This window comes from Antedon bifida, chromosome 5, assembly GCF_963402885.1.
Source record: "Antedon bifida chromosome 5, ecAntBifi1.1, whole genome shotgun sequence".
Taxonomy (NCBI): Eukaryota; Metazoa; Echinodermata; class Crinoidea; order Comatulida; family Antedonidae; genus Antedon; species Antedon bifida.
The window spans coordinates 2,269,285-2,295,935 of NC_136230.1; the positions used below are offsets into that span (position 1 = coordinate 2,269,285).

Consider the following 26,651-nt stretch of genomic DNA (forward strand, 5'->3'; position numbering starts at 1 on the left):
CTTATTGTTAAACAAATAAATTGGTTGCCGATTTTCACCTGAAAAATAATAGAATAGAATTTTTGGTCCCAGGATGTAACATGATATTGACGCGAGCTTGGGCACAAACGATCGTACAAAGGACACCGCTAGACAACCGCGTACTAATATTTAAAAGGAATGAATATAGGCTATATTTCGTTTGTCGATGAATTTTTGAATTCATGTGTGAATGATTGATCCATTAGAGGTAATCTGTTATGGCTCTAGTAACACTGCTATGCGTGGGTAGGCTACTTCTCATGTGTAGTAGAGCGTTTCTTTGATTGAATAATGTTGTTTGTATTATAACACAAGTTCATTTTGGATTTTCAGTAAATTACCAATGGTTTATTCAAAGTCAAACTGTAACTAATCCCTCAAAATGGTATTATTATACCACTATATTGTTGAAAAATGGATTGCGTGATATGAAAATGGATTGATAGTAAAACGTAATAAAGATACGTTCTTGTCTGGTTATTGAGTATTCATGCTCTGATGAAGCAGAGGATTATTTTTGTAGCGTTCCATTTAAAATAAATGTTATTACAAAGAAATGTGGGTGTTTGGGGGTTGGTGCGGGGCAGTGACCCAAATACTTAGTGTCTGAACCCCACCTTGACAGATCCTGGCTACGGCCCTGGTTATATAGAAATCTCAGATCCCTCACTCAACAAAGTTGTAAATGCTATTAAATAAGTTTGTGAGTAAAAAATTAAAGTTAAGCTCTGTCTACACTATCAAACTTTATGTGATAAAAAAATGTGATGTATGGAAATAATGATGTCATATCACTACCATATTTGGGAATATCACTACCATATTTGGTCACATCACACTTTTTTGTCAATAATAGTGTAGACAGAGCTTTAGCGTCAAAAGTACTATACTGTGTCTAGAGGGCGCTGTAAGATTGACAATAAATAGTCCGCTCGAGTTGTGATGACACACGACATAGGGAAAACAAAACAGTTGAGAGACATTTCAACGTGGACGTACAGCAGACAGGGTCGCAGGATTTGGTTCGCAAATGGAGACCCAAACGATAAAGAACCTGGATTTGTGAGTATGTAACAATAAATAAGTTTTGTAAATAAAGTGGGTGTGATCTCTACAAGTAGTCCACAATTTGTACTATATACTAACTAGCTAGGCCTAGAGTATAGATAGTAAGTAGGCCTAGGCTACTAGGAGTAGAGTAGTAGTAATAATAGTAGCTAGCTAGGCCTAGATAGTAGAAGCAAGTAGTCGGAGTAGGTCGATCTAACGTGATCTAGCCTGGCCTTTTATGAGTTACAGGTCGTTTGAATTGAGAGAGCCCAACAGAAAAATATACCAGTACTAGTGGGCATGGGGCGGGGTAGGGAGGGTAGAGTGTATGGTTTACTGTCAATCAGCAGTGAATCAAAAGATTCAGTGGACCATGAAGGTTCCATTTATGTGTACTTTTAACATTTTTTTTCTTCATATTTAGGAAGTGAATTTAATTAATGAATATGTATGCTGTACTGGTAGTGCAATAATGGTTCAGTCTCAAAAAGACCGTTTTATATCAGTAGGCTTAGCCGCCCTTATTATAAGTCTTGGGTCAGCTCGTCTACCTCTCACAAGATTATCTTCAAATACAGGTACAGTATTGACACTCTTGCAACCTCCTAACCCCTAAACATACTTTAACCTACATGTAAGTGGCGGGCCCATGGCCTGAAAATGGTGAAATGAAGAGTTGAGCTTAATTTGATGTTCTATCTTTAATTTAGTGTGGAGGACAGGGGCCCCTTGGAATCGCCCCTGTATCAAGTATCATTTAACTGTCATTTGTTTTAAGAAAAAAACATAGAAATTCTGTTTGCTCAGTTGGCGGAGCACAATATCCAACGGACACAACACAAACTCAAAACAAAAACATTTCAAAAAGTGTCTACATGATGTTTAAGGCTCTAATAGCTCCTGGAAAGAAACTATTAATAGGGCCCTCAATTAATTTAATTCATTGAGTTGTTATTTAACTTATATGGCGAACATTATGGTTTATTTATATAATATGGTATACATGATCTTCACGTTATCTCCTGTACTTTGTACAGCATTTTATTTGTAATACAATATATTTGCATTAGTTTTTCTCTCCAACAGAACATAAATATGATTACTTACCAGTAACAGTGAATATATGTGCAGAGACCATTAAGTTTGCAGTTTGCTTTTTACTTTCAATACATTTGCTTTACAAAGGTATGTTTAAAATACATTTTGTGTGTAGAAAAGCATGCTTAACTTAGGATGACTGTAACAGACTCTATGGAGTAGTTTGACAATGTGGCTCTTGAACATGAATATATAGTATGCAGGCCTTGTCTTTTGAAAATTATAGGTGTGCTACAAATTGCACTCCTCAGGTGCTGTAGGTGTGCTGTTTGTATGTTGGTGTGTAGAAGTTTACCAAATTTAAGCGTGTTGTACAGTAAGTCGCACTCCTCAAGGGCAGTTTAGGAGTGTGTTAGGGGAGTGATCGCACTCGCTCGCCTTAAAAGACAAGGCCTGAGTATGGTGCCTTATGATAAAGTTAGAACCCAGGAAACTGTCCCCACAGTCTGTTCCCGGAATAAGGGTTGGCTGTAGTGTTTAAAGGTCTGTCTACACTATCAAACTTTATGTGACAATAAAAATGTGATGTGCCCATATACGGTCATGATGATATCACTACCATATTTGGGTACATCAAACTTTTTTTTGTCAAACTAGTTTGATAGTGTAGACAGAGCTTAATATATAAATGTCATGTGAAAATATCCCCTTACTAGGCATTTCCCTGAATAGGTATGTCCCTACTGTAATACATGTTTTATTAATTTTCCCCATTCACACATTTCTGTCTGTCTACTAATTAAATTCAGAACAGATAACAGATGTTGTTATGTTCAATTAATTGATGCATAAAAGAATTGGCTTTTAATTGCTATACACAATTACAATTCAAGGTCATTGTTTTAAGCCTTTACCTGGTGGCAATTGTGTTTCATTCTACTTGTTTTTGGTATAAAATAAAAACAAAAAAAATAAATAAATAAAAAAAATAAATACAAAATAAATACAAAATAAAATTAAATAAATAAAAAAATGGTGAATAGTATGTGAATGAAGAAAGAAATTTACCTGATATAATTGATAAAATTTACTGAATATTTATTTTAAAGAGGGACGCCAGATTTCTGAAATATTTAGCAAGCCTTCGCACAGTACGGCACATTTTCTAAAATGGAGTATTCCGGGATTGCTGTATTTTTTGGACAATCTGATTGGATTCTACACTCTAACATACCTGGAGCCGGTGAGTAAAAACAACGAAAGATTACAATTAGCAAATGTAGTACATTTGTCTATTACTGTATGAGGTGTATTCTTCAGTGTTTTAAACTTTGATATTTTCATACTCCATCAATTTGTCTCGGAAATTATATGCAACGGTGGATACAGGATTTTGAAATTGTATTGTATTTTTATGGAGACAAAAATCATTAAATCCAATATCATGATTTTTTGTATAAAATATCTTTTTTATTCATTTCAGGCAGTGGCAGTTTTATTGAATAACTTTGTTATCATTTCAACATCAATTTTATTTCGATTTATTTTAAAGTAAGTACATCATTTTGTATATTTTTCTAAATATTTGTAAAATACAGTAGATAGGGGACACCCTTTTGAAACCCAAAAAGTGTCCCAATAAAAGGAGAGTTCTATTGTATTGGCTATAATAGAGTTAACATTTTGAAAATATGAATACATTTATTTAATAGTTTTAACTGTTTTTTTATTTTAGGGTGAAGTTTACCAAGGTTCAATGGGCGTCAATTATTATTTTATTCTTGGCAATTGTTTCCTTGTCAAATGAAAGCAGTCACAGTTCTGAAAGCATCCATCATCAACAAGATGTTAATTATTTACAAAAGAATACATCATCAAAGTCTAACAAAGTTATATGCAGTTATGAAAAAAACATTAAAAATGAATTATTACTACCAACAAAACACATCTCAACAACTGAGCAGAAAAATTCCAACGAAAAAGAAATAAAAATATTTAATACAGGGCATGTTTTGATCATCGTGAGTTGTTTTATCGCTTCGTTCGCAAACATCTACAACGAGAAAATCTTCAAGCAAGATGGCGGACTGCAAGAAAGTATATTTTTTCAGAATACAAAACTATACATGTTTGGCGTGTTCTTTAACGTTGTTACGTTACTAACTCATAGCGATTACAGACAACGTGTCTGGAAATGCGGCTTCTTCGACGGATATAACATCTTCTCGTCGATTCTGATCTTCGATATTGCGTTTATTGGATTAACTGTATCAATCATTTTAAAATTTAAAGACAATATGTTTCATATACTAAGCACTCAGGTTATGACAGTTGTCGTGATAACATTTTCGATATTTCATTTTGGTTACAACCCCACGCTGAATTTCTACTTGCAAGCACCGATTGTACTTATTTGTATTTATATTTATAACGTGAGTAAAGACAGTCACGGTGACAGTGGACACTCGTCTAAATTAGATGAGCATGACAACGATACTGTTTACGAACAGTATGCCGGTAAAGAAACAATGCAAAATGGGGTGAGACATTGTCACTAGAGTCAATTCTCCCAATGCCGGACTCTCTGAAATCCGGAAGATCTCCCAAAACCAGACTTTTCTTGAGATCCAAAGGGTCCCAAATTCATTTTTACCATTAAAAACACATTCTGAATACCAGACTTTCTGGAAAACCAGACATATTTGACCAACCTAAGGTGTCCGGTATTGGGAGAGTTGACTGTATTAGTATATAGAGATAGAAAAGCTAGAAGTTCTGTTTTTAAAAGTAGTTTGACCAATGACAAGCCACACCAAGGCTAATGCACTCGGTAGCAATATAAACTGTAATTTATTAATTGCATAATACCTGTTCAAATTGCTCAAGCCAACAAACCCATCATAAGCCACCCCTATTCCCTTCCCCCCACAAATCAATTCTCAAGACAACACCCCTATTCTCTTCTCCCCCCACCTCCCAACACATCAATTTTTAAGCAAACACCCCTGTTCCTACCACCTTCAATCACCAAGCCAGCACCCATGTTTCTCTTCCATCAATTCTCAATTCAGTCTATTCTATTACAATTTTTTTCTAACCAGTCTGCTCACTTTCCTTTTCAGGTGGTCTCGGATCAAATGGAACTTCTTCTACGGCATAACTCAGCAGGAAGTGAATACGATGATGATTAAGTAACTGGTTAAGTTGTTTTCATTAATACTTTATAAAGTTTGGACTAAAATATGTGAATGTATTGACAATCGATCAAATTGGAAACAACTCCGTCTTATTATTTTATTATCTTAAAATTGTAAAAATTTATTGGTAATAGTTTTAGTGGTTTTATATAAAAAGGTGCTTTTAAACATGTTTTTCATACTTTAAACGGGTTTATATATTAGAACCTTACCCCTTATTAAGGGGGAACTTTCCTGTAAAAGAAAATAAGGGCTTTCTTAGGTCTCAAAGTCATCCTCTTAATAGGGATTTTACTGTAGTTTAAATTATAATATATAGATTTTAATGCATAAAGTGTATGTGTTGATACAGTACTATATATAAACTTATTAATTGTAATAGTATTATATACATTGGGTTTTATAAGGGATTCTACAGTATTACTTTCCCATGACATGTACAGTATGTTTTAACACTATAGCAAATCCCTATGCAGGGGACACCTCTCTTTAATAGGAAATTTATTTTAGGTCCTGAAAGTGTCCCCTTAATAGAGGGTCCTAGTGTATTCTGCATATGCTTGACGTCTTTTTAGCATTTTACTGTAACTGTTTTCTGTATTATTATATTAAAAGTATTAAGAAACATTGTTAATGAATTGAACGGTATGATAAATTGATATATTTTTATATATAAAAACGATCTTTGCTTTTTAATAGGACAGAATTTGAATACAACTAGACTAGAATTGTCTACGATGTGTTTTTGACAATATTATTCTGTTATGGTACTTACACTGGACAGTAATTGTAGATTATAATACAGTAATACAAATATATATGAGGGATTCTTGTAAAACCAAGTAAAAACATACAGTATAGAGTTCTGCGGTGCTGACGTCACAGCGGTAGGTGGCGCTGCATGGTTGCTAGCCAACCAAAAAATGTGTTCAACCTGCCTGAGTGACTCTCAGGTTACCAATTGTTTGGAATAGGCTTATTGAAGTAGTCATTTTAAAACTTAATAATTTTCAATAAAAATAAACTAAAATTTCAAAAGATCACTAAATATTTGTTTTTAATGATCTATTTATTCTTCAACTACAGTTTAAGTTAAAAAAATCAAGCGAAGATACATAATTTGATAGAAATACAGTTTATCAACATAGTAGCATTGAACGCATTTTTTGGTTGGCTAGCAACCATACAGCACCCTCTATCGTTGTGACGTCACACCGCAGAACCCTATACTAATATAGCTTTAGTGGCTTGCGTTGTTAGTATTTACAAAGCTTTGACAGGGCAAAGATTTGAACACTTAAATTAGTCAAGAAACCACCAATGCAACGTTTAGGACTAACAGCCCACATTTTGAACCGACACAAATTTATGGTAATGGCCCAGTTTAAAAATAAACTGTTTATTTTAAGCAAATAAGATTTACAATTTATAGATTTATGGTAAGACGAGAAAAAGTGAAAACAAATGCAATTCTAAAATGATTTTATTGTACATAGTTACTATTTTAAATCAAGAGTAAAATTCACAGGTTTATGGTGTGGAGAGTGAAATAAAAGTAAAAAGAAAACTTGTCTAAAATTATTTTATTGTAAATACAAACACTATTTGAAATCAAATAAAATGTGAACAAGTCATTTAATATATCAATTATTACGACAAAATATATTAATTACATTGAAATTATTAATATCTAATTGTATTCATTTTACTTTACTGTTTAATTATTGTCTGTTTTAATTACACTATTACAGTCTGCTCCAGTAAAAGGGTGCCAACTGGCCAATTATACCAGCTTGAGATATTAAAATCCTATCTTGAGCTGTTGTTATGGTATAACAATTGTCAATGCCTTTTTTACATGGTTAATTCCACATTGCCACAAGAGTAATGTATTAATTCAATTCTGTCTTGTAATACGAAAATAACAATGTACCTGAGTTAACTATTACCACGGTAACTGCCAATGTTACCTTTTCGCTGTAACGTTCATAAGTTTCTTTAAATGTTCAATCTCTTCCAACACATCTGATTCTGTTTCAATTTTCTTCAACTAAAAACAAAAAAAAATATAAATAAATAAAAAAGTGAATAGACAAACAAAATAAAGCTCTGTCTACACTATCAAACTTTGTGTGACAAAAAAATGTGATGTGCCCAAATATGGACTTGATTTTTAGGCATATCAGTACCGTAGTTTGCACCAGAATTCATCATTAAAATATCTCTATAAAATAAAAAAAATTGAATATAAAAAAGTTTATCTGCGGCTAAACTTACCTGATTATTTTCTAGTTTCTCTCCAGCTTCCTTTTTTACTTTCAATTCTTCAATTTTCTTGAGTTTTTTCTGTAGGTTTTTCATCTTTTTTTCATCTTGGTCGGCATTAGAAGTGACAGAGGGCGCTACAACTTGTACAGTATCCTTTTGAGTTCCTAGTCCTTCATTTGTTACCGTGTTCAGTAATTTCCGAGCCTTGTCATCGTCCTTGTCAATGGCAGGTCTAAGGAACAGTATTGATTAATACTTTTTTGGTCAATAACATGAATTATTATTAGCTACACACTAATACAATAAAGTCTCCCAATAATTAACTCTTTGAAAACTGCAAATTCTCCCAAATCCAGACTTGTGATGTCAAAAAGTTCCCAAATTATATTTTACCATTAAAAACACATTTGGAAAACCAACATTTCTAGAAAACCAGATATATTAGGCCAACTCAACATTGGTGCTGTCTGGTATTGGGGGAGTTGATTATTGTTGTACTATTAATATTATGTGGGTTTCAATACACTTACTTCAGTCCTGCATTTAAATCCTGAGCTATCCATAACTTTTGCCTCAATTCATTAGCCAGAGCATGATCCTGAAGAAAGTACAATAGTTATATATTTTTGAATTACAATATTAACTTATAAAATATCTGAAATGAAAGCTAAATGAAAAGCATGGTAGATGAGAAAGAAGGATTATGTGAGCAGGGGTGTGGGGTCCTCCCTCAGAAAACAAGTCCTTTATGTCTTTTTTATCCCTGGCCTTTATCAAATAGCTTGATTTTGCGAGGAACATCAATGCATGATGCATATGTACAAACAACACTTCATGTACGTATGCATTGTGACGTTGTTACCAAATCCTTCCCACCATGCTTCGCACACGCTATTTGTGATAAACCATGGTATAATATGATGACACTGATGCTGATGAACTGACTTTGTTAGCCTTAGCCTCTGTTAGCTGATCTCTAAGATTTTGAATCAAGTCTACTTCATTTTGCTCTCCAGTTCCTCGTCTCTTTTGATTCTTCTTGGCTGCTTTGCTAAGACCGGTACTGTCTGAAATATTAAAATTATTTATAATTATTAATATTAGTGTCACTAATAACAATAATTAATATTGCCTAGGCAAAAAAAAATTATTAATTTAATAGTTTTGTCAATATTAAAAAAAAAATATGGTAAAAATGATTAAAACAGAGCATTAAAAAAAAAGAAGAATAATTGTAGGCTAGGCCCTAGCCGGTATTCTTTAATTCCCCAAATTCCAGGCAATCAATGCTCGCCAACTTTTGACACTAACTCACTGTCTCACATGGTCAAAAGGAGGTGTCGTAATACAACTCCAGTTTTATATTTTTAATGTTTAAAAACAATGAAAAAATAATAATATAAATCCTGGTTAATGTTATCTAGGCTTATATGTTATATAAAAAGTGAATAAACCCCTTACCAGCCATCAAAATGTAACTTATTGTTTCACTTTTGCTCACACTCCGTCAACTTTTATTTTCACAAGAGAAAAATAGTAGGGCGCCTCTCACGTCCAGTAAAATAAATTGCATATCTTTCTCTCCACCACCACCAGAGGGTAGCAAACCACGATTAAATAACGTATCGGAAAAATTTTACACCGTGCACAGCATGTGGATTTGGTCGGGAGCTTTTTGGTTTGTTTTTTCCATTATTATTGTTTGTTAGTTTGTTGAAATATCAGTTTTTAGTCAAATATGTGTCAATTATAGATTGAAGATATCACAGATTGATTTGGTTATTGAGCGTAAATAACAATATATTTGTGGTGTAGACTTCTTAGCCTGCTAGCTAGGCCGTCAGATCTGTCCTGATGGGTTGGTGTTTAGATTTGTCAGGCGGAGAGATCGTTTTTTATGACTAGTATTTTCTCGTTTTGCACCTACCCATCTCGGCCTAGGCGTACGTAGATCGCGGATGTAGTTGGCTAAAATGAATTCTTTATGAATTTATGGAAAATATTTAGGTTGATAAGATTGTCACTGTCAGTGTGGTGCCTAAATGCCTGGTATGATAGCCCTACATACATTGTTAATATCATTTGTAACATTTGTTTTTTATTTTGAACAATTTCAGAATCAAACTGAAGACGTACACAGCAGAACAAGTGACATTTGTGAATGGCAACAGTTGACAGTAGATGTATTAGAATGTTAAACCAACCGGAACCAAGTCTGTCTTGCAAAGGATGTGACCAACTTCAACAGGTACCATAATATTTAACATTCCTGCTTTAAAATAAAAGCTTTGCTTTATTTTGCATTCTCTGTAATAACTTTTAATGATGTTCTGTACATAGCCTTATGTAACATCTTTATTTGATTGATCTTTCAATTTTTTTTTGGACCATACATTTTGCCTCACATTGTTTCCAAATATCTTGAAGGAACATTTGTGATAAGATATTTAATTTATACTATTTAATCTTTTATTTTGTATTACATTTACATTATAAATTTTACATTATTTTTCAAAAAATTTCTTTTTGTAGGAATTAGAACAGTGCAAGACAGAACACACCTTGAAATACACAGCATTAAAAGAGAAAATGATGTTAGTTGAGTAAGTATTAAAGAAAACATAATTATAATGTAATTTTACACTGTATAATTTCTAATTATTGTTCATTAACATTTTACTGATCTTTTTTCTCAACAGCGAATTAATCAGACAGTACCAAACAAAGACACAAGATATCCTTTTTATTTATTAAATTAACCTTTGTTTTAATGTATAAAATATAGATAAGACAAAAACAGTGATGATTTATAAAGATTATGATGATGAAAATGTTGATGAGACTTAGAATAAATATGTTGATGGAGATAAATATTTTAATGCAATGCTGATGAAAATGTTGATGAAAATGTTGATGAAAATGTTGATGAAAATGTTGATGAAAATGTTGATAAAAATGTTGATGAAAATGTTGATGAAAATGTTGATGAAAATGTTGATGAAAATGTTGATAAAAAATGTTGATGAAAATGATCAGAATATTGATCCAAGAATAGCCATTTTTATTCTGTTATTTCTTAACTAAATGTTTACAAAATACAGTCTTGAAGAACAAGCTGAAGGAATTAGCCAATCGTGTGTTATCATCTCGCAAGTAAGTTGATAACTTGTTTATAATGTAACAATTTTGTTTCGATACATAGCATTTTTTTTCAATATTGTATAGATTTCATTAGTATGTTTTTTTCTTTCAGAGACTGCAGAGTGCTAGAAGAACAACTGTCCAATACATTAAAAGAAATTATTCCAGTGCGATCTGTAAGTTTTTTCAACTCATTCAATAATTATTAAGTTGTTTTGTTAAAAGTTTCCTACCAAAAAGGATAGTATACCAATATAATGTTTTTAATCATAAATTTCCTTTATAATAATAATAATAATTGTGAAATATATCGTTTTTTAATTAGGAGAATGGAAAACTAAAGCTGGAAAATCAAAAATTGAAGAAGAACGCAGAAGAACGTTCAATCAACCAAGGCGCAAATGACGCGTTATGTGTCCAGTTAAAAGACTTACTAGCAACAAAAGAAGCTGAATTATTAAAAGTAAACGTTAAACTGGACAAGTACAACAGGTATGCAAGCCTTCCTATTGTCTGTATATTATTTATCTTTCTTTTTATATTTGTTTATCTTTTTTAATTTCGGCAATCACAATTACAAGTCATTTCATTTAATTATTCTAAAATGAAAAAAAACAAAAAACTAAGACATGTTTATGGAGGTTCAATATGATATTGTTTTGAAATTGTTTTTTTTTTAAATTTTTTTTTCAGTGATCTAAAGAATGTAGCGAAGGTAAAAGAAGACAATTTGAATCTAAAGAAGGAAAACTCAGAATTGAAAAAGAAGAACTGGACAACTAACAAAAGATTAACTTCATCTAAGGTTAGTGTTACCATGGCATATTATTATATAAGACCTAAATTAAATTAATAATCTATTTATGACAATGTGACAGTTTTAATGATTGAGTGTATGGTACACCATGTATATAGTTCTAGGTCTGAAAAGAACTGTTGAGTCAATTAATCTGTTTTGATCCATCTAGCTCATGTGCACTTTAAAGAACCTAGTACATCTTGGGGATGAGTAGGGGGTTACCCCGGTGTACTAGTACATCACAGCCACTGATCATAACTGGGCCCAGAGAAGTCTTTGACTGAAGAGGTCACCCAGTATAAAGAAATAATAATAAATATACTTTCATCGTGAGAGGGAGTTTTAATGATGTATTGTTGTGTTATTATTTTAATCTTTTTATATTGTTGAAAAAAATGTTTATTATTTTATTCTTATAAATATTTTCTTTTTTTTAGAATATAGGACAAAAGTTACGTGAACTGTTAGTTTTCCATGGAGTGTCAATACCAACTGTAAAAGAGCTAGAAGCTACAAAGACAGCTAAGGAGCCCTGCAGTGAAGAAGGTAAGAAATGCTACAGATGGTAACTTCTGAGTATATATTAAATACACAAATTTTAAATAATATTATATGTACTTAGAGTGTACAAAACGGTAAAGTGTGTGTTGTATTCATTCTGAACATGGTAATGAGCTCATTGGACTAATGTGGTAGTGTGGCCTTATCTTCCTCAGTAAAAATGTTCTGCATTTCTGCAAATATTTCTCTATCTAATTATCTTATTTTTTTTTAGACCAAATCGATGAAGAAGCTTTACAGGAGCTAATAAAAAAGAAAAATGCAGCGTTATCGCCGAACGTTTTGCTAAATGATCAAGAAACGCAAACAGACTTAGTTGAAGACGATACACATTTTATAGAAGCCGTTGAAAATGTGAAAGAAAATCAAGACAGCCATTACCACCAAGATCATGTTGAAACAAGAAAAACAACCAAGATAAAGCAGCAGTCTGTATTGGACAGATTGAGAGATTTAAATATGAGAAAGATGCCAGTATGCCTCTCACCTATACCACCATCACCATGTAAATACCCTGTAAAGGTAAGTAGCAAAATATTTATTTGTTCCTATTTAATTGTGTCTGATACTGATATTCAATTGCATACTAATATGTAAACCAATTATTCTTCATTGTAGGATCTTGGTGACAGTAGTTCCAGTGAAGAAGAAGATGAGATATCAGGGATTGCAGATGAAATTGATAACGCATTAGAGATGTGTCAAGGCTCTCTACACGATGACTCTCATTTGGAAATACCAAACAATGGAGAAATTTCACCAGGGTCATGTCAAGATTCAGTAAATGATGGAACTCCATTTAAGATCCCAACCCAACATGAACATCCACACGGAACAACTCAAGATTTGTTGAAAGACATTCCTTCTGTAGAGACACTCCATGAAGTTAAATTGCCAACCAAACAAGCAAATAACCTAGAATCTCAACCAATGGAAGATAAAGTTATTACAAATGTCAGCCAGGCTTCTTTAGAAATACCAAATCCAGTTAAATCACCAACCAGACAATGTCAAGATATCTCAGACAATACAACTTCCTTAGAGGTACCAAATGAAGCAGAATCTCAACCAATAGAAGATATTGAAAATGACCACCACGCTTCTTTAGAGATACCAAATCCAGTTAAATCGCCAACCAGAGGTATCTTAGACAACACAACTTCCTTAGAGGTACCGAAGGAAGTAGAATCTCAACCAATGCAAGAAGACTCATCAAGATCCTGTCACTTAGAGGTACCAAAGAAAGCAGAATCTCAACCAATTGAAGATATTGAAAATGACCACCAGGCTTCTTCAGAGATTTCAGATCCAGGTAAATCGCCAACCAGAGGTATCTTGGACAAGACAACTTCCTTAGAGGTACCAAAAGAAGTAGAATCTCAAACAATGGAAGAAGACTCATCAAGATCCTGTCCCTTAGAGGTACCAAATGAAGCTGAATCTCAACCAATAGAAGATATTGCAAATTACCTTCAGGCTTCTTCAGAGATATCAGATCCAGATAAATCGCCAACCATACAATGTACAGGTATCTCAGACAACACAACTTCTTTAGATGTTCTGAAGGAAATAGAATCACAACCAGTGGAAGAAGAATCATCAAAATCCTGTCCCATAGAAGTACCAAATGAAGCAGAATCTCAACCAATGGAAGATATTGCAAATGACCGCCAGGCTTCTTTAGAGATATCAGATCCAGGTAAATCGCCAACCAGACAAAGTACAGGTATCTCAGACAACACAACTTCTTTAGATGTACTGAAGGAAGTAGAATCACAACCAGTGGAAGAAGAATCATCAAAATCCTGTCCCATAGAAGTACCAAATGAAGCAGAATCTCAACCAATGGAAGATATTGCAAATGACTGCCAGGCTTCTTTAGAGATACCAAATCCATTTAAATCACCAACCAGACAATGTAAAGATATCATAGACAACCCAACTTCCTTAGAGGTACCAAATGAAGCAGAATCTCAACAAATGGAAGAAGACCTATCAGGATCCTGTCCCTTAGAGGTAGCAAATGAAGGAGAATCTCAACCAATGGAAGCAACCAAACAATGTAAGGATATCACAGACAACACAACTTCCTTAGAGGTATCAAATGAAGTAGAATCACAACCAAAGCAAGATATTGCAAATGATTGTCATGCTTCATCAGAGATACCATATCCAGTTAAATCTTCACATAGTGAAGTCTCCAAATCCAAAATACCATTCATTAACAACACTCCTCAAAGAATGACTAGATCTAGAACTAAGAATTCTAATAGCAGTTGTTCAGAAAACGTCCATGTTTCATTACCAGTGAAAATCAGAAAGCAATCTCGAAGAAAGAACAGTAATGACGAAACAGATTCTTCAGAAGATGTACCTAAAGAACATAATTTTACTTTAGAAAAAGATATGAAAGTTGATGCAGTAGATAGTGAACTCAAGAATACCTCTAGTGAATTCGATAACTCCAATTCTACTTCAGAATTTATAGAAAATCAAGCAGACAATTTTAATGAACCTAATGTTATTTCTACTTTATCAACCGATATAATTATGAAAAATAATGAGGCAAATAATGATTCCTCTACAAATACAGTATCGAAAAGTGAAAATACAACACCGCCAAAAGTTAATTGGAATTCAGAAGATCTTTTGATAAACTTGAACAAAGAGATTGAGGAAACTACAGAAAAGGTGTGTGAAGAAATTTTGAGAAAAATAGTTAATGAAGTTAATTGTGAAACTGAAAATGAAAAACGAAACTGTAAATCAATAATAATTTTAAGTCCATCACAAAAACGTGTTGAAGAACCCATTGCTGAATCTGATAACAGCATTTGTTTAACAGATGCCAAAAGTCCAGTAGAAGATCATGATGTTATGCTTTCTGTGAATGAAGATATGAGTGATTTAGACAAAGGTGACTCATCAAAGACAGATGTAAGAGATGACCAAGTCCATACTACACTAGTGTCACCTGATATTGATGGTATAACTTCTGTAAAACAAGATTTTCCAATTGGTGGCACAATCAAAGATAATTATGGAAATCTGTTGGATTCAAGTGATAATTTGTCTGATGTCGTTCATAGATATACAGAAGAAGTTGCAGATGAGCAGAATTCAGCTGAAGTCATTCTATGCAATCAGGTAGAAATAGAGAATACAAAATATGATGATGTAAGTAAGTCTGAATCACTACCAGATCTTTTATTAGAAGAACAACTGAATGTACCAACAAAATTGGAAAGTTCCACAAGTGAAATTCCTGACATTTTATCGAAAACTTTGGAATTAGAAAAAGATTCTGAAGTGACAGAACCCACCGATATTATTGAAGATGAAGATCTAAAAACAGTTGAAAAGAAAGTAGACAATGAATTCAAAACTCGCTCAGGTTCTAAGAAATGTCTTCCTTCTCCTGATATCTCTAAAAGTGATCTGGAGAAAAATCCAGTAGAATGTTTTGGTACCCAAGAATTAGAAAAATATTTTGAAGTGACATCAAAAGTGCCTACTGTTACAAATGCAGATAGCAAACATAAAGAAGATGGAAAAACAGTTGAAAAGAAAGTAGACAATGAATTCAAAACACTCTCAGGTCTAAAGCAATGTCTTCATTCTCCAGATCTCACTGATAGTGATGATGATCTGGAGAAAAATCCTGTAGAATCTTTTGGAAACCAAGAATTAGAAAAAGATTTTGAAGTGACATCAAAAGTACCTACTGTTACAAATGCAGATAATAAACTTGAAGAAGATGGAAAAACAGTCGAAAAGAAAGTAAACTATGAATTTAAAAATCTCTCAGATCCTAAGGAATGTCTTCCTTCTCTGGATCTCTCTGATAGTGATGATGATTTGGAGAAAAATCCGATAGAATCTCTTGGAACCCAAGATTTAGAAGAAGATTTTGATGTAACTTTAAAAGAACCTACTGATTCAAATGCAGATATTAACGAACATGAACAACTTGGGAAAACAGTAGAAAATAAAGTAGAAAATGAATTAAAAAATCTCTCAGATCTTAAAGAATGTCTTCCTGATAGTGATGATGATCTGGAGAAAATTCCAACAGAATCTTTTTTAACTCAAGAAATAGAAAAAGACTCTGAAGTGACTTCAAAAGAACCCACTGTTTCAAAAGTAGATATTAACGAACAAGGACAAGTTGGAAAAACAGTTGAAAACAAAGTAAGTTTTCCTTCAGATCTTTCTGATAGTGATGATGATCTGGAGAAAAATCTGACAGCATCTTGTGTAATGGAATCTAAATACATTGATATGAACCTACAAGACTGTAGAGATGCCGGTTTGTTTAAAAAGAAAGATAGTTTGCAGACGCATCTTCAAAATAGTCCAGAAAACAAGCAATCACTCTTTAAACAAGAATCTGAAACTACCAGTGATTTAAAAGAGACACAAACATTTAAGAATTCTAGCGGTACCAAGAAAGTAAATATATCTCCAGAGCTTACTATTGCAAAAAATAATTTAGATTTTTGTCTTGAAAATGTGGAATTACCACTAGAGGTTGTTAATCAGGACATTGATCTGAAAAATATTACTGTGAATATAACTGTATTACAGAAGAATTATATTGTAGATTCTGAAACAGTTACAGAAAAAAGAAAATCAAAGACCAGTGTGATCAAAAGTATTGAAACCATTTGTAAACAATCAAATAACTCAGAGATAGTTAGTAAGGTAAATTTGAAATCTCCTGATAAAAAAGAATCCGCTAGCAAAGCATCATCAAAATGTACTTCAAGAATCGGTCTTAAAAATAAATTAGGTTTGAAACTTTTTAATTCATTTGTGAAAGCTTCAGACAAAAAGGACAGTTCAAACATTGTTGAGAATCTTGCAGTTAATTCAGAAGCTGACGTAGAAACACAGCAAAGACGATTAACAAGATCAATGTATGACAATGAACAAGTGACATCTAGACAGAGGAAAACTAGTGACATGACATTTAAGCGACATTTAACTGATACCGGTCAAAAAACAAGTAACAAAAAACGCAAGAATTCAGTTTCTACTAATTCTATAGAGAACTCAACAGATTTCATTCAAGATTCTTCTTCTGCAGATATTTCTGAAAACATTCCTTCTTGTTCTAAATCAGTTGTCAATCCAAATGTTTCTGGTACAAATACACTCTCTTTTTTTTCTAAAAAGGATAAAAAAGATACTTCTATCAAAAGTTTACCTTCTCAAAGTTTAAGCAAATTTCAGAGTTCAGCTGCTTGCAAGTGTTTGCAGTTTGGCGTGGAAGAGAAAAGGAAGTGCGATAAATTCAGTAATCAGTGTCCAAAGAATATTATTAAGCATCCTTCAAAAGAAAATAGTGGAACTCCTCAACAACCTAAATGCCCTTTTACACGTGCTAAGAGAAAAAATTCAAGACATGTGCTTGTATCTCCAATTCCTACTTCACCTCACTTCCCATCAACAAGGAGCTCTTCTAGAGGGAGTACACCAGTACTTTCTTTTTCTTACAGGAATCTGCCATCACTTGTTCCTATTCCAATTCCTATATCGCCATTGCCAGTCTCTCCAAGAAAACCTTCACGTAGGAATTGTTCTCCATTTCCTAACCAGTTACCACGCATTCCTATCTCTCCTCTGACATTACCATCATCTACCAAACGCTTGGTCCGAGGCTCATCATTGACTGTAGAACCTTGTATATCACCAATTCAGGATCCTCAGCCAAGTATTCCTTCTCAAACGTCAAGAAAAAGGAGAACTGCACATCGGCCTACATACTCTCCTGGTATAATGCCTTACGGATCAGCAAGCTCTTCTTCTTTACCAGTATCGCCACCTAGAATTCATGCATCTGTGCCTGAAGGTGCTGTAACTGTAAGGGCCAGCAGATCAACTGGAAGACTATCGGCCTTTAAATGTCCTACACCAGATGCAACTTGTAGTAATCTCCAGAAAAAGCATCCTTCTAATTTTAATCCCAATTCATTTTTGAAAAGTAGTCCCACACAGAGTTCATTCACAAAACCTATTCCAGAGTTTAAACCATCTGGAGCTTTAAAAAGAAAGTCAGCAGCAACTGCGGCAAGCCAACAAAGTACTTTGAAAAGATCAAAACAACAGAAAGGTTTAGATGATCAAGAACAACCAGCAAAGGTGACACAACAAACAGCTGTGAAACAAGAAAAAAGACATTCAAGCGTGATGGACGAAATGCATAAACAAAATAATGCACGGTCACGGAAAATAAATGGAAATATTTGGTGTGAAGTTGCAAACTCTCAACAAAATTGGGGAGCGAAGAAGCAGCCGAGAAAGAAAAAGAAAGTTAAAGAAAAGAAAATAACAGCTGATGTGCAAGTGAGTACAGAAAATTAAAATACATAGAAAAAAAAAGAAATAATTTAGGATAAGATATTTTATTCTATTAATTTCCCACATTTGCTTTTTTTCTAACAGAGGTTAAATTATCAAATTAATGCTGAAAGAACACTTGCATTGAATGTTGAAGATCGTCTGGAGTTTCTGGTTTCTCAGATATCGAACGTAACCAGCGATGCAACAGCCTCACGGGCAGTGATGCGACTCATCTCGGTAAGTACTGCATTTACACAATACATGTTCAAACTTAAAGGTCAGCTTCTTGATACAGTACTACTATTTAGAAAGTTATTATAAAAAAAAACCAATTTCACCCAAGTTTTGGACAAATATTGATCTTTATTGTATTATATTTCACATCTGTAGTCCAATAATACATGTGTCACAAACCCAATTGTGTTTTTATTTTCAGTTTTTGGTGTTAAATCACGTAAACCTTCTACTAGTGTTGAAGGCAATGAGTGAAAATATCAATAAATCTACTAAAATGCTGATTACACCACAAGAGGAAATGCTTATTAAGGCTGTCATGGACAACAAGGTAAATATTGTAGTACCACTCCTACCGCTACGTAACACCTCATATACATAATATGCATGGGATGAATAGAATCTTGCAATATAGAATGTGTTTTCTTAATTAATTGATTTTCAAAAACAGATTCAATAGATTCTGCTCAATTCCAATGATACGTGATGCATACTTAACGAAGCACTTTAGATCTGAACCACAAAACAAAACTAAAGATTTAGAACTAAACGTTCAAAGCATTTCATAACATACGTGAGGGCTATATATGTAATATGTAACACTATGGCCAAACCTACAGGGAACACTACTATATGAGGGTTCTAATGTATATTAAAATTAGAAATGGGAACATTAAAAATGACAAATATTATAAATATTTTATTCAAACATATAAAACTTCCGTTTTCTTTACAGAATATTAATTTGAATGGAATAGTTCTTCATGATTTGAAACGAGCCATATTTTCTCTGAAAGATCTGGAGGTAAATGAAGATAAAATGGTGGTTGCAATGACACTCTGTCGCTGGTACACTGCTCTTTGTTGTTCTAAAGGTATGCGTCTACTTTTTATTTAATACTAAATGACACTATAAAGCTTTATCTACACTATCGAACTAGTTTGACAAAAGAAGTGTGATGTCCAAATATAGTAGTTAGATTCCCAAATATGGTAGTGATATGATATCATCATGTCCATATATCTATACTCTTGTAATACATTTTTTTTAAACTAATACCTATTTTTGTTATTGTATTAATATTTATAACAAAACGATATTTAAATATGTATATAAAATTAATAATGATTTAACTATTTCAACACATAACAATTGAATCTAATATAATTTATACAAAAACAATATGCACTGTAGTTAAACATCATATACTCTATCTTTAACAAACATTTCAATCTTCTATCAACTAAAGCCGAAGTATATGTCCCGGGGCCACACTCTATTAGTCACCACTGATAGACTTTCTTTATCAGTGCTTCTATGAATGGATGACTTTTAGGAGCAGGAACGCTAGTAGACCAAACCTAGTACCGTTTTTGATTGCGATCATGTGGGAAATTACCTCACAACGTTATACTGTATTTACTATACCTTAATTAATGACTACTATATTTATTTCCTTCAGGAGTGGAATATGAAGATCATGTGAGAATTCTATTGTATGACATCATCAATGAGAAATTGGACAATGTACCTCAGCTTGTTTTGTCTATTGTCTCAGTGTGGCCCTCTATCTTAAAGGTAAGTTTAGTTTTTATACAATATAATTTACTTTATTTTCATTGGCTAATATTATTACAGGCTACTCTCACAATACAGGACACCATTGCTTGGCGTGATATGTCAGGCTTTCTAGAAGAATTTGACACATTTTGGACCTCAAGAACAATCTATGAGAGTTTCCGGTTTTATAGTATAGTATTTGAAGAGTTTTGTGTTAGGACTGTATTTAAATTTAGAAGAATTGAATTTTATTTTGTAGAAGGATTCTTCATCACCTGTTGATTCTATGATCAAGTGCATTGTCTTATACCAACTTCAACGGCAGATTGAGCAGGGTCAGTACAGCGCCATCGTCCTTCAAAACTGTTTTACGGTGCTCTATGATTGGCAAGTAGTTAGCATTCCGTCTCTCAGTAAAGTGTGTATGGATCTGGTATCCAAACTGATGAATGACAAAACTTGCAGAGTCTTCACCAATACAGGTAAGCAGTTATATATATATATAATTCAAATCTCTCCTGAAAACTCACTTATTTCAATAGTTATTCTTTTCATGTTGCGCTGTGAGAATCTGGTAAAGAGCGCTTTATAAATGTTTGATATTATTGTGCCTGGTGATATCTTGAAAATGTATTAATTAATTTGAAAAAAGAAAGATGAGAAAATCTGTGAGAATGAGAAAAAGTTTCCCCAACCAAGCTTCAAACCCAGAACCTTCTGCTTGATATGCAGATGTTCTAACCATTAGACCACTTGGGCTTTCATAGTATTGTTAAAAATTGATTGGATTGTGACTCTTTAACACTCGCGGCGTGGTACGGCGGAATCACCACATTAGTAAAGCATTATTTACAGTACTGTACAATAATTTTTCCCCAGCATATTCTACATTTGTGAACTATTTGTCAATTTGAACAAGCTCCAAGTTTATTGAGAAAAGTTTTGCAAAGATTGCTAGTGTAGACATAAACTGGAACAAACTATAGAACTTGAGCTAACTCAAGTTTGAAAACAACTTCCAAATGAATCCTTTTGAAACTCAACCAATATACCAAATGTTAATATACCAGATTTCCTTTCTTTTGACAGAGGGAGACAGTATCTTATCTCCGACAACTTACGATCTAGTGAAAGCAATAGAACTTGTTGCCTGTCAGCTCAGCTGGGATTGGAATAAAAACCAACTTATTGAGCAGAACCTGTGGCCTATGATAGAACAGTGGAAGTTAAATCTAAAAGAATCAGATGACAGTAAGGAAGGTCTTATCTGTGCTGCATTGCAAATTATAGGTAAGGTAAAATATATACTATTTGAAAGGCAAGATTGAAGAATGTGTTATTAAATGTAAATAGTAGATTACTGTACAACATGACTGGATCCTGAAGCTCTGTCTACACTATCAAACTAGACAACAAAATATAGTAGTGATATGCCCAAATATGGTAGTGATGTGCCCAAATATGGTAGTGATATGCCATCACCATGTCCATATATGTCACATTTTTTGTCACATAAAGTTTGATAGTGTAGACAGAGCTTTACAGTGGAAAGATAAAAGTGACCTGCATACTTTAGAACACCTTTGGGGACCCAAAATGGCTCCTTAATAGGGTTGTCCCCTGAATAGGGGTTAGCCATAAGTTAAAACATATATTGCCTCTTTTCATTTCATGGGAAAGTATGCTCTTTGGTGTTTCAAAGGAAGGGTTCTACTGAATTTCAATTTCTAACAAGCCAGGTTTCCATATCTCTAATTTGTTTGCTTGTATTGTAAGTGAACATCTACTAATTTTGTTTTTCTCTCTTTGAAATAGGAGAGCTGTCTGCCATTGGTCTACTAGATACACTGGATTCTGTGTTGCTCACCGAAATAGGATTATTACTACATTCCAATATCACACAATCTGGTAAATATTTTTGTATTTTACATTCATAGGCTTGTGTTGCAAGTGAGACATATTTGATAATACTAATATTATACTCTTTCTAATAAATCATATAAATTTTGTAAAAAATATTTAAGTTCTGCATGGGAAAAATGGTCCTCTTTAAATTACTCCCAATAATCGATTTATAGTGTTGTATTGTTGCTTGTAAATAGTTTTTAGTTTAGTTATTCATGTCTTTTTTTTCAATATGTTCTGTGTTGTTTCTTGGACCACACCGCATATTGTAAGTGCCACCAATTCAAAGGTGCATGGTGAACAAATAAATAAAATAAAACTAGAAACTACGAAAAGCTATGCATTTTCCCCCATGTTTAATCCAATTATATTTTTCATTTTTTTTCAGTTTCATGGAATATTCAGATGTTTGCTGTGAAAACTGTGATTGGTTTATCTCCCTGTAACCCAAAGTTGGCCCGCAAGGTGATTGGTAATTGGTTATCACATTCACAATGTTCCTTACCTGATGCTGTACACAAGGCTATCTCAATTTTGTCTGGAGATTCAACATAAATAATTGTTGCAAGGTTAGACAGGATGGTCATCAGTATGCTCATCACCAGGGATTCAATTGAGCTGTTTCTACTACATTGGTCTATGTGTCGCTTAAAGTGAAACCATTTTTAATTTTGTTTTTTTTTATACTGTACCAAGATAATGTTAAATGCAATAAAGAAAATCAGAGTACATGTACAATATTTCAGTATCATTTAATGATTTGTAATCACAAAAGGTTTTCATTCATTCATCATGCACAGTTAGAGCTGATTGACGATTTAAAAACACACATATAAAATATATTTGCAGCTTAATAAGAATAATTTAAAATTGTGAAATGACTATATCCTTGATATTAGGTAAATGTATTTAACCATGATTTAAGCTGCCGTTTTCAGTATTTGGCGAATAAGTGTTTCAGATACACCCTTTGACCTTTACAAATAGATATCCAGTATTTAGCCAATAAGCTGTAAGTGCTTCAGATGCCCTTTGACCTTTATAGATGGGAAATAGATATCCAGTATTTAGCAAATAAGCTGCAAGTGCTTCAGATGCCCTTTGACCTCACTTTAAATACTTTGCATGATGTTTGATGTGATTTTTCATGAAAGTTGAGATGAAGAAGTAACTGTGATCATAATCCTGGAGAAAAAATAAATAAGTACAAATTATAATATATAGTATTTCTGGCTGTTTTACTTTATCATTTTGATATTTGCTTAATTTAGTTAATCTACATTGGGATCCAGCCACTGATACTGTTACAGAATTGCCTTTTGATTTGTATATAAAATGTTTACTACATATTCCGTAATAATAATACTGTAACTTTATTTGAAAACAAAAAACTTGATAGCTTAATATAGTGTTTTAAGAAGGCTGTTTCAGTATACAAAACAATATAAAGGTCCTTGTTTTATTAATTTCTGGATACAATAAGGTGTTTGGTTCTTTACTACCAAGTCTTACCTCTTGCATATTAAGCTGCACTGGCATTTTGCTTTCAGTACATGCTGCCACAAAGTTGTCAGGCAGCAGCTGAGATTCCTTCAAGAAGTTGTCCGACTTTCCTTGGTCAATGTAAATATCAAGAGGAGGACCATTGTACACTTTCACAAGCTCACACGCATCGTATTCCTATAAAATTGCAACTTTAATTTCAATTCAAAACATTTTATAAAGCCCTGTCTACACTATCAAAAAAAATGTGATGTGTCTATGATGATGTCACATCATTACCATATCTGGACATATCACTACCATATTTGGGCACATTTGAATATAGAAATGTTGAATTCTACTTACTTTCCATGCTTCTTGCTTCGGTCCAAGATAGCCAGTGAAAGCTTTTTTACCCCAGGGGCACTGCATAGGGTTACATATTGGTGCATAAGCTGATACAGACTAAAATACAAAATGGATTTTTAATGATTTCATTAATCAATAATTATACTCTTATTACATTTTTTTCCCTAAAGATCTGTCTACACTATCAAACTAGTTTGACAAAAAAAGTTTGATCTGCCCAAATATGGTAGTGACAGTGACGTCATTGTGTCCATATATAGGCACATCACATTTGTTTGTCACATAAAGTTTGATAGTGTAGACAGAGCTTTAGACAACAATAATTTTGCTTGGTAAAACTTACCTTGTACTGGCCTGGATTCTTCAGGGCACAAATCAGTGCACCATGGCCCCCCATGCTAAAAAATAAATGCAATATTTATAAATTATTATCAAATTCCTTTGCAAATGTTATTAAAATAAGTTCATATACAGTACAAGATAACAGCAGACCTTTGTTTTAAATTTATGGAGAAGATAAATATTAATTTTTCGTTACCTATGGCCAAAGATGGAAGCTTTTTCTGGATCCACTGGAAAGTTGGTATTTATAATTTCAGGCAACTAAAAAAGAAAAAGTTATTCTCATTCTCTCTTTATTTTGAGGTTATAATGATGATTCCAGTACTGTAGACAACAATGTAATTTTCAAACCATGTCGAGATAAAATAAGTAACATCAGAAGATAAAATTGTGAAGAAGCTACAAACCTCTTTGGTGACATAGGAATACATTCGGTAGTTGGTCTTCCATTTATCTTCTGTTGCGTCCACATAGAATCCAGCGCCTGAACCATAATCATACGAATCATCGTCGCCCTCAATGTTGCATCCACCTTTGTATTAACAATATTAATAATACATTCATTTATAGCACAAATTCCATATATATGTTCAAATAACACTTACACATTAATATTGCCCTGTGTATTTTTTATCAAACACATATGGAAACATACTTATTTATTTTATTTTAATTTATTATTTTATTTATTAAACTTTATCACTGCACACATAAACACATAACAAAAAAGCAGCGAAAAGAAAGGGATGAACAGGTGACAAGCACCTCTATCTTCCATAATGATGCAGTCAGTAATCAGAGCAGTTGGTGCTTTGACCTATATCAAGTACCCATTTGTACACCTGGGTGGAGAGAGGCAAACGTAAATCAAGTTTCTTGCCCAAGGACACAGGCAATGCGACGATCAAAATTAACATTTAATTTTAACAATAAACCAATTGCTTGGTTTGGTAGATTACTTACGAGGACTTGTGTCGGGACTGACAATGATTACTCCATGTTCCGAGGCATACTGTTGAGCGCCACCTTTGCCAATAAAATTCTGCTCTGTACACGTAAGACCTAAAACAAAGAAATAAAGAGAAAAGGGTTTAATTCAAGCATGTCAATATTATCTCGTTATCAACTTGATTTGTTCCATATAACACATAGAAAAGGATCTTGTTCTTCAACATACAGTATACAATATTTATTTTTTAGTATAAAAATCAATTAAAACGTTTCATTACATTATCAGTATTTTACAGTATAATAAAATTGATCTAGTATTGTAATTAATTTAGTATTGTAATTAATTTAGTATTGTAATTAATTTAGTATTGTAATTAATTTAGTATTGTAATTGATTTAGTATTGTAATTAATTTAGTATTGTAATTAATTTAGTATTGTAATTAATTTAGTATTTTAATTAATTTAGTATTGTAATTAATTTAGTATTGTAATTAATTTAGTATTGTAATTAATTTAGTATTGTAATTAATTTAGTATTGTAATTGATTTACCTGAGAGCCAGTAGATAACAGGGCACTTTTCTGTTTCAGCTTTGGGTGGCAGGTAGACGCCAAATGTCATCTTACACTTAACTTCAGAACTGAAAGAAAGAGAATTATAAAAAAGGTGTAAAAAACAGATGTTATTATAGGGCCATTCTTAGTTAGTATAAAGTATTGAATTATAAAAATAAACTCATATAGTTGCAATGCATATGCTCCTGTAATATAATAGTAACAGACATGTGATAGACAGTGTTTTTGAACATTTAATTTGAAATGCACCCACCTGTCATGAGTGTACACCTTTTGCCAACCGTTGAAGCTCTTGGACTTGCTTTTTTCTTCTAAGTTAGTCATGGCTGAGTAGCTGAAAAAAAATCATCATGTGCATTGGTTTTTACTACTACTACTATCCTAGGCCTAGTACTACTACTACTACTACTAGCCTAGGCCTACCTTGTAGTAGCTAGTAGATAGAGAGCTAGTTAGGTCATATCTATAGGCCCTATGCTGGATCCCTCTAGCTAGCTTGACAAAGCCTATTTTGCCTAGATAGATGGAGATGCTACTTCTACTTCCTCCACCAGCAGGCCTAGCCTAGTACTTAGTAGTAGATTATTTGTTAAATAGAATAGTATCTTAAATTAGCTTAGCACGGACAGGTTCATGAAAAGTACCCGCACTAAATAATCACACCTTTTTGACTTAGCGAAAAACAAATTATTGTACTTCTTGCAAACAGAAAATCCGGTGTTTCTCAGGAACCAAACGTGCATGGATTTTGCGCCGCCCCTGGATTTTGCAAAATCTGGATGAATGATAGGTGGCGCTATAACAACACGA

The 26,651-nt window shown here is 33.1% G+C and overlaps 4 protein-coding genes across 5 annotated transcripts; 2 read left to right on the plus strand and 2 right to left on the minus strand.

Moving 5' to 3' along the window:
- Positions 1–984: 984 nt before the first annotated feature.
- LOC144842880 (UDP-sugar transporter protein SLC35A5-like) lies at positions 985–6,920 on the plus strand. Of its 2 annotated transcripts, none has more exons than XM_078699457.1 (7): positions 985–1,083; positions 1,496–1,649; positions 2,158–2,256; positions 3,219–3,352; positions 3,593–3,660; positions 3,845–4,649; positions 5,232–6,920. In XM_078699457.1, exons 2-7 carry the CDS (start codon positions 1,544–1,546, stop codon positions 5,298–5,300), a joined length of 1,281 nt encoding a protein of 426 aa, XP_078555583.1. In that variant the 5' UTR covers positions 985–1,083; positions 1,496–1,543; the 3' UTR covers positions 5,301–6,920. The 2 variants fall into 2 exon arrangements, with proteins under 2 accessions (XP_078555583.1, XP_078555582.1); XM_078699456.1 differs by having other exon boundaries at positions 1,018–1,087; positions 5,232–6,919.
- On the minus strand, positions 6,772–9,127 carry LOC144842903 (uncharacterized). Its single transcript, XM_078699499.1, has 5 exons — positions 9,036–9,127; positions 8,520–8,641; positions 8,105–8,172; positions 7,584–7,806; positions 6,772–7,356 (listed from the first exon to the last, which is right to left on the minus strand). The coding sequence occupies exons 1-5, from the start codon at positions 9,040–9,042 to the stop codon at positions 7,273–7,275; spliced, it is 504 nt and encodes a 167-aa protein (XP_078555625.1). The 5' UTR covers positions 9,043–9,127; the 3' UTR covers positions 6,772–7,272.
- A 585-nt stretch (positions 9,128–9,712) lies between these two features.
- Positions 9,713–22,872, plus strand: LOC144842521 (uncharacterized). Its single transcript, XM_078698969.1, has 18 exons — positions 9,713–9,822; positions 10,107–10,177; positions 10,274–10,308; positions 10,667–10,727; positions 10,828–10,891; positions 11,041–11,207; positions 11,409–11,520; positions 11,952–12,060; positions 12,290–12,597; positions 12,694–18,423; positions 18,523–18,657; positions 18,857–18,985; positions 19,391–19,529; positions 20,118–20,233; positions 20,475–20,697; positions 21,305–21,505; positions 22,031–22,123; positions 22,509–22,872. Exons 1-18 carry the CDS (start codon positions 9,736–9,738, stop codon positions 22,673–22,675), a joined length of 7,947 nt encoding a protein of 2,648 aa, XP_078555095.1. The 5' UTR covers positions 9,713–9,735; the 3' UTR covers positions 22,676–22,872.
- On the minus strand, positions 22,854–26,607 carry LOC144843558 (S-formylglutathione hydrolase-like). Its single transcript, XM_078700382.1, has 10 exons — positions 26,505–26,607; positions 26,095–26,175; positions 25,818–25,906; positions 25,277–25,375; positions 24,721–24,845; positions 24,510–24,574; positions 24,315–24,369; positions 23,969–24,067; positions 23,633–23,800; positions 22,854–23,305 (listed from the first exon to the last, which is right to left on the minus strand). The coding sequence occupies exons 1-10, from the start codon at positions 26,582–26,584 to the stop codon at positions 23,228–23,230; spliced, it is 939 nt and encodes a 312-aa protein (XP_078556508.1). The 5' UTR covers positions 26,585–26,607; the 3' UTR covers positions 22,854–23,227.
- Between the last annotated feature and the right edge of the window lie 44 nt (positions 26,608–26,651).

Bases quoted from the DNA above. Each gene is read 5' to 3' on its own strand.
- LOC144842880 (XM_078699457.1), top strand. From the start codon at position 1,544: ATGGTTCAGTCTCAAAAAGACCGTTTTATATCAGTAGGCTTAGCCGCC. The intron at 3,661-3,844 runs GTAAGTACATCA...TTTTTATTTTAG, and splicing joins TTATTTCGATTTATTTTAAA to GGTGAAGTTTACCAAGGTTC. The intron at 4,650-5,231 runs GTGAGACATTGT...TTTCCTTTTCAG, and splicing joins AAGAAACAATGCAAAATGGG to GTGGTCTCGGATCAAATGGA.
- LOC144842903 (XM_078699499.1), bottom strand. The intron at 8,173-8,519 runs GTCAGTTCATCA...TACTTTCTTCAG, and splicing joins CAGAGGCTAAGGCTAACAAA to GATCATGCTCTGGCTAATGA. The intron at 7,357-7,583 runs GTAAGTTTAGCC...TTTTGTTTTTAG, and splicing joins AGAAACTAGAAAATAATCAG to TTGAAGAAAATTGAAACAGA.
- LOC144842521 (XM_078698969.1), top strand. From the start codon at position 9,736: ATGGCAACAGTTGACAGTAGATGTATTAGAATGTTAAACCAACCGGAA. The intron at 11,521-11,951 runs GTTAGTGTTACC...TCTTTTTTTTAG, and splicing joins AAAGATTAACTTCATCTAAG to AATATAGGACAAAAGTTACG. The intron at 18,986-19,390 runs GTAAATATTGTA...TTTTCTTTACAG, and splicing joins AGGCTGTCATGGACAACAAG to AATATTAATTTGAATGGAAT.
- LOC144843558 (XM_078700382.1), bottom strand. From the start codon at position 26,584: ATGCACGTTTGGTTCCTGAGAAACACCGGATTTTCTGTTTGCAAGAAG. The intron at 24,575-24,720 runs GTTTGTAGCTTC...TTTCTTTTTTAG, and splicing joins ATTCCTATGTCACCAAAGAG to TTGCCTGAAATTATAAATAC. The intron at 23,306-23,632 runs GTAAGACTTGGT...TTTTTTCTCCAG, and splicing joins TGCAGCTTAATATGCAAGAG to GATTATGATCACAGTTACTT.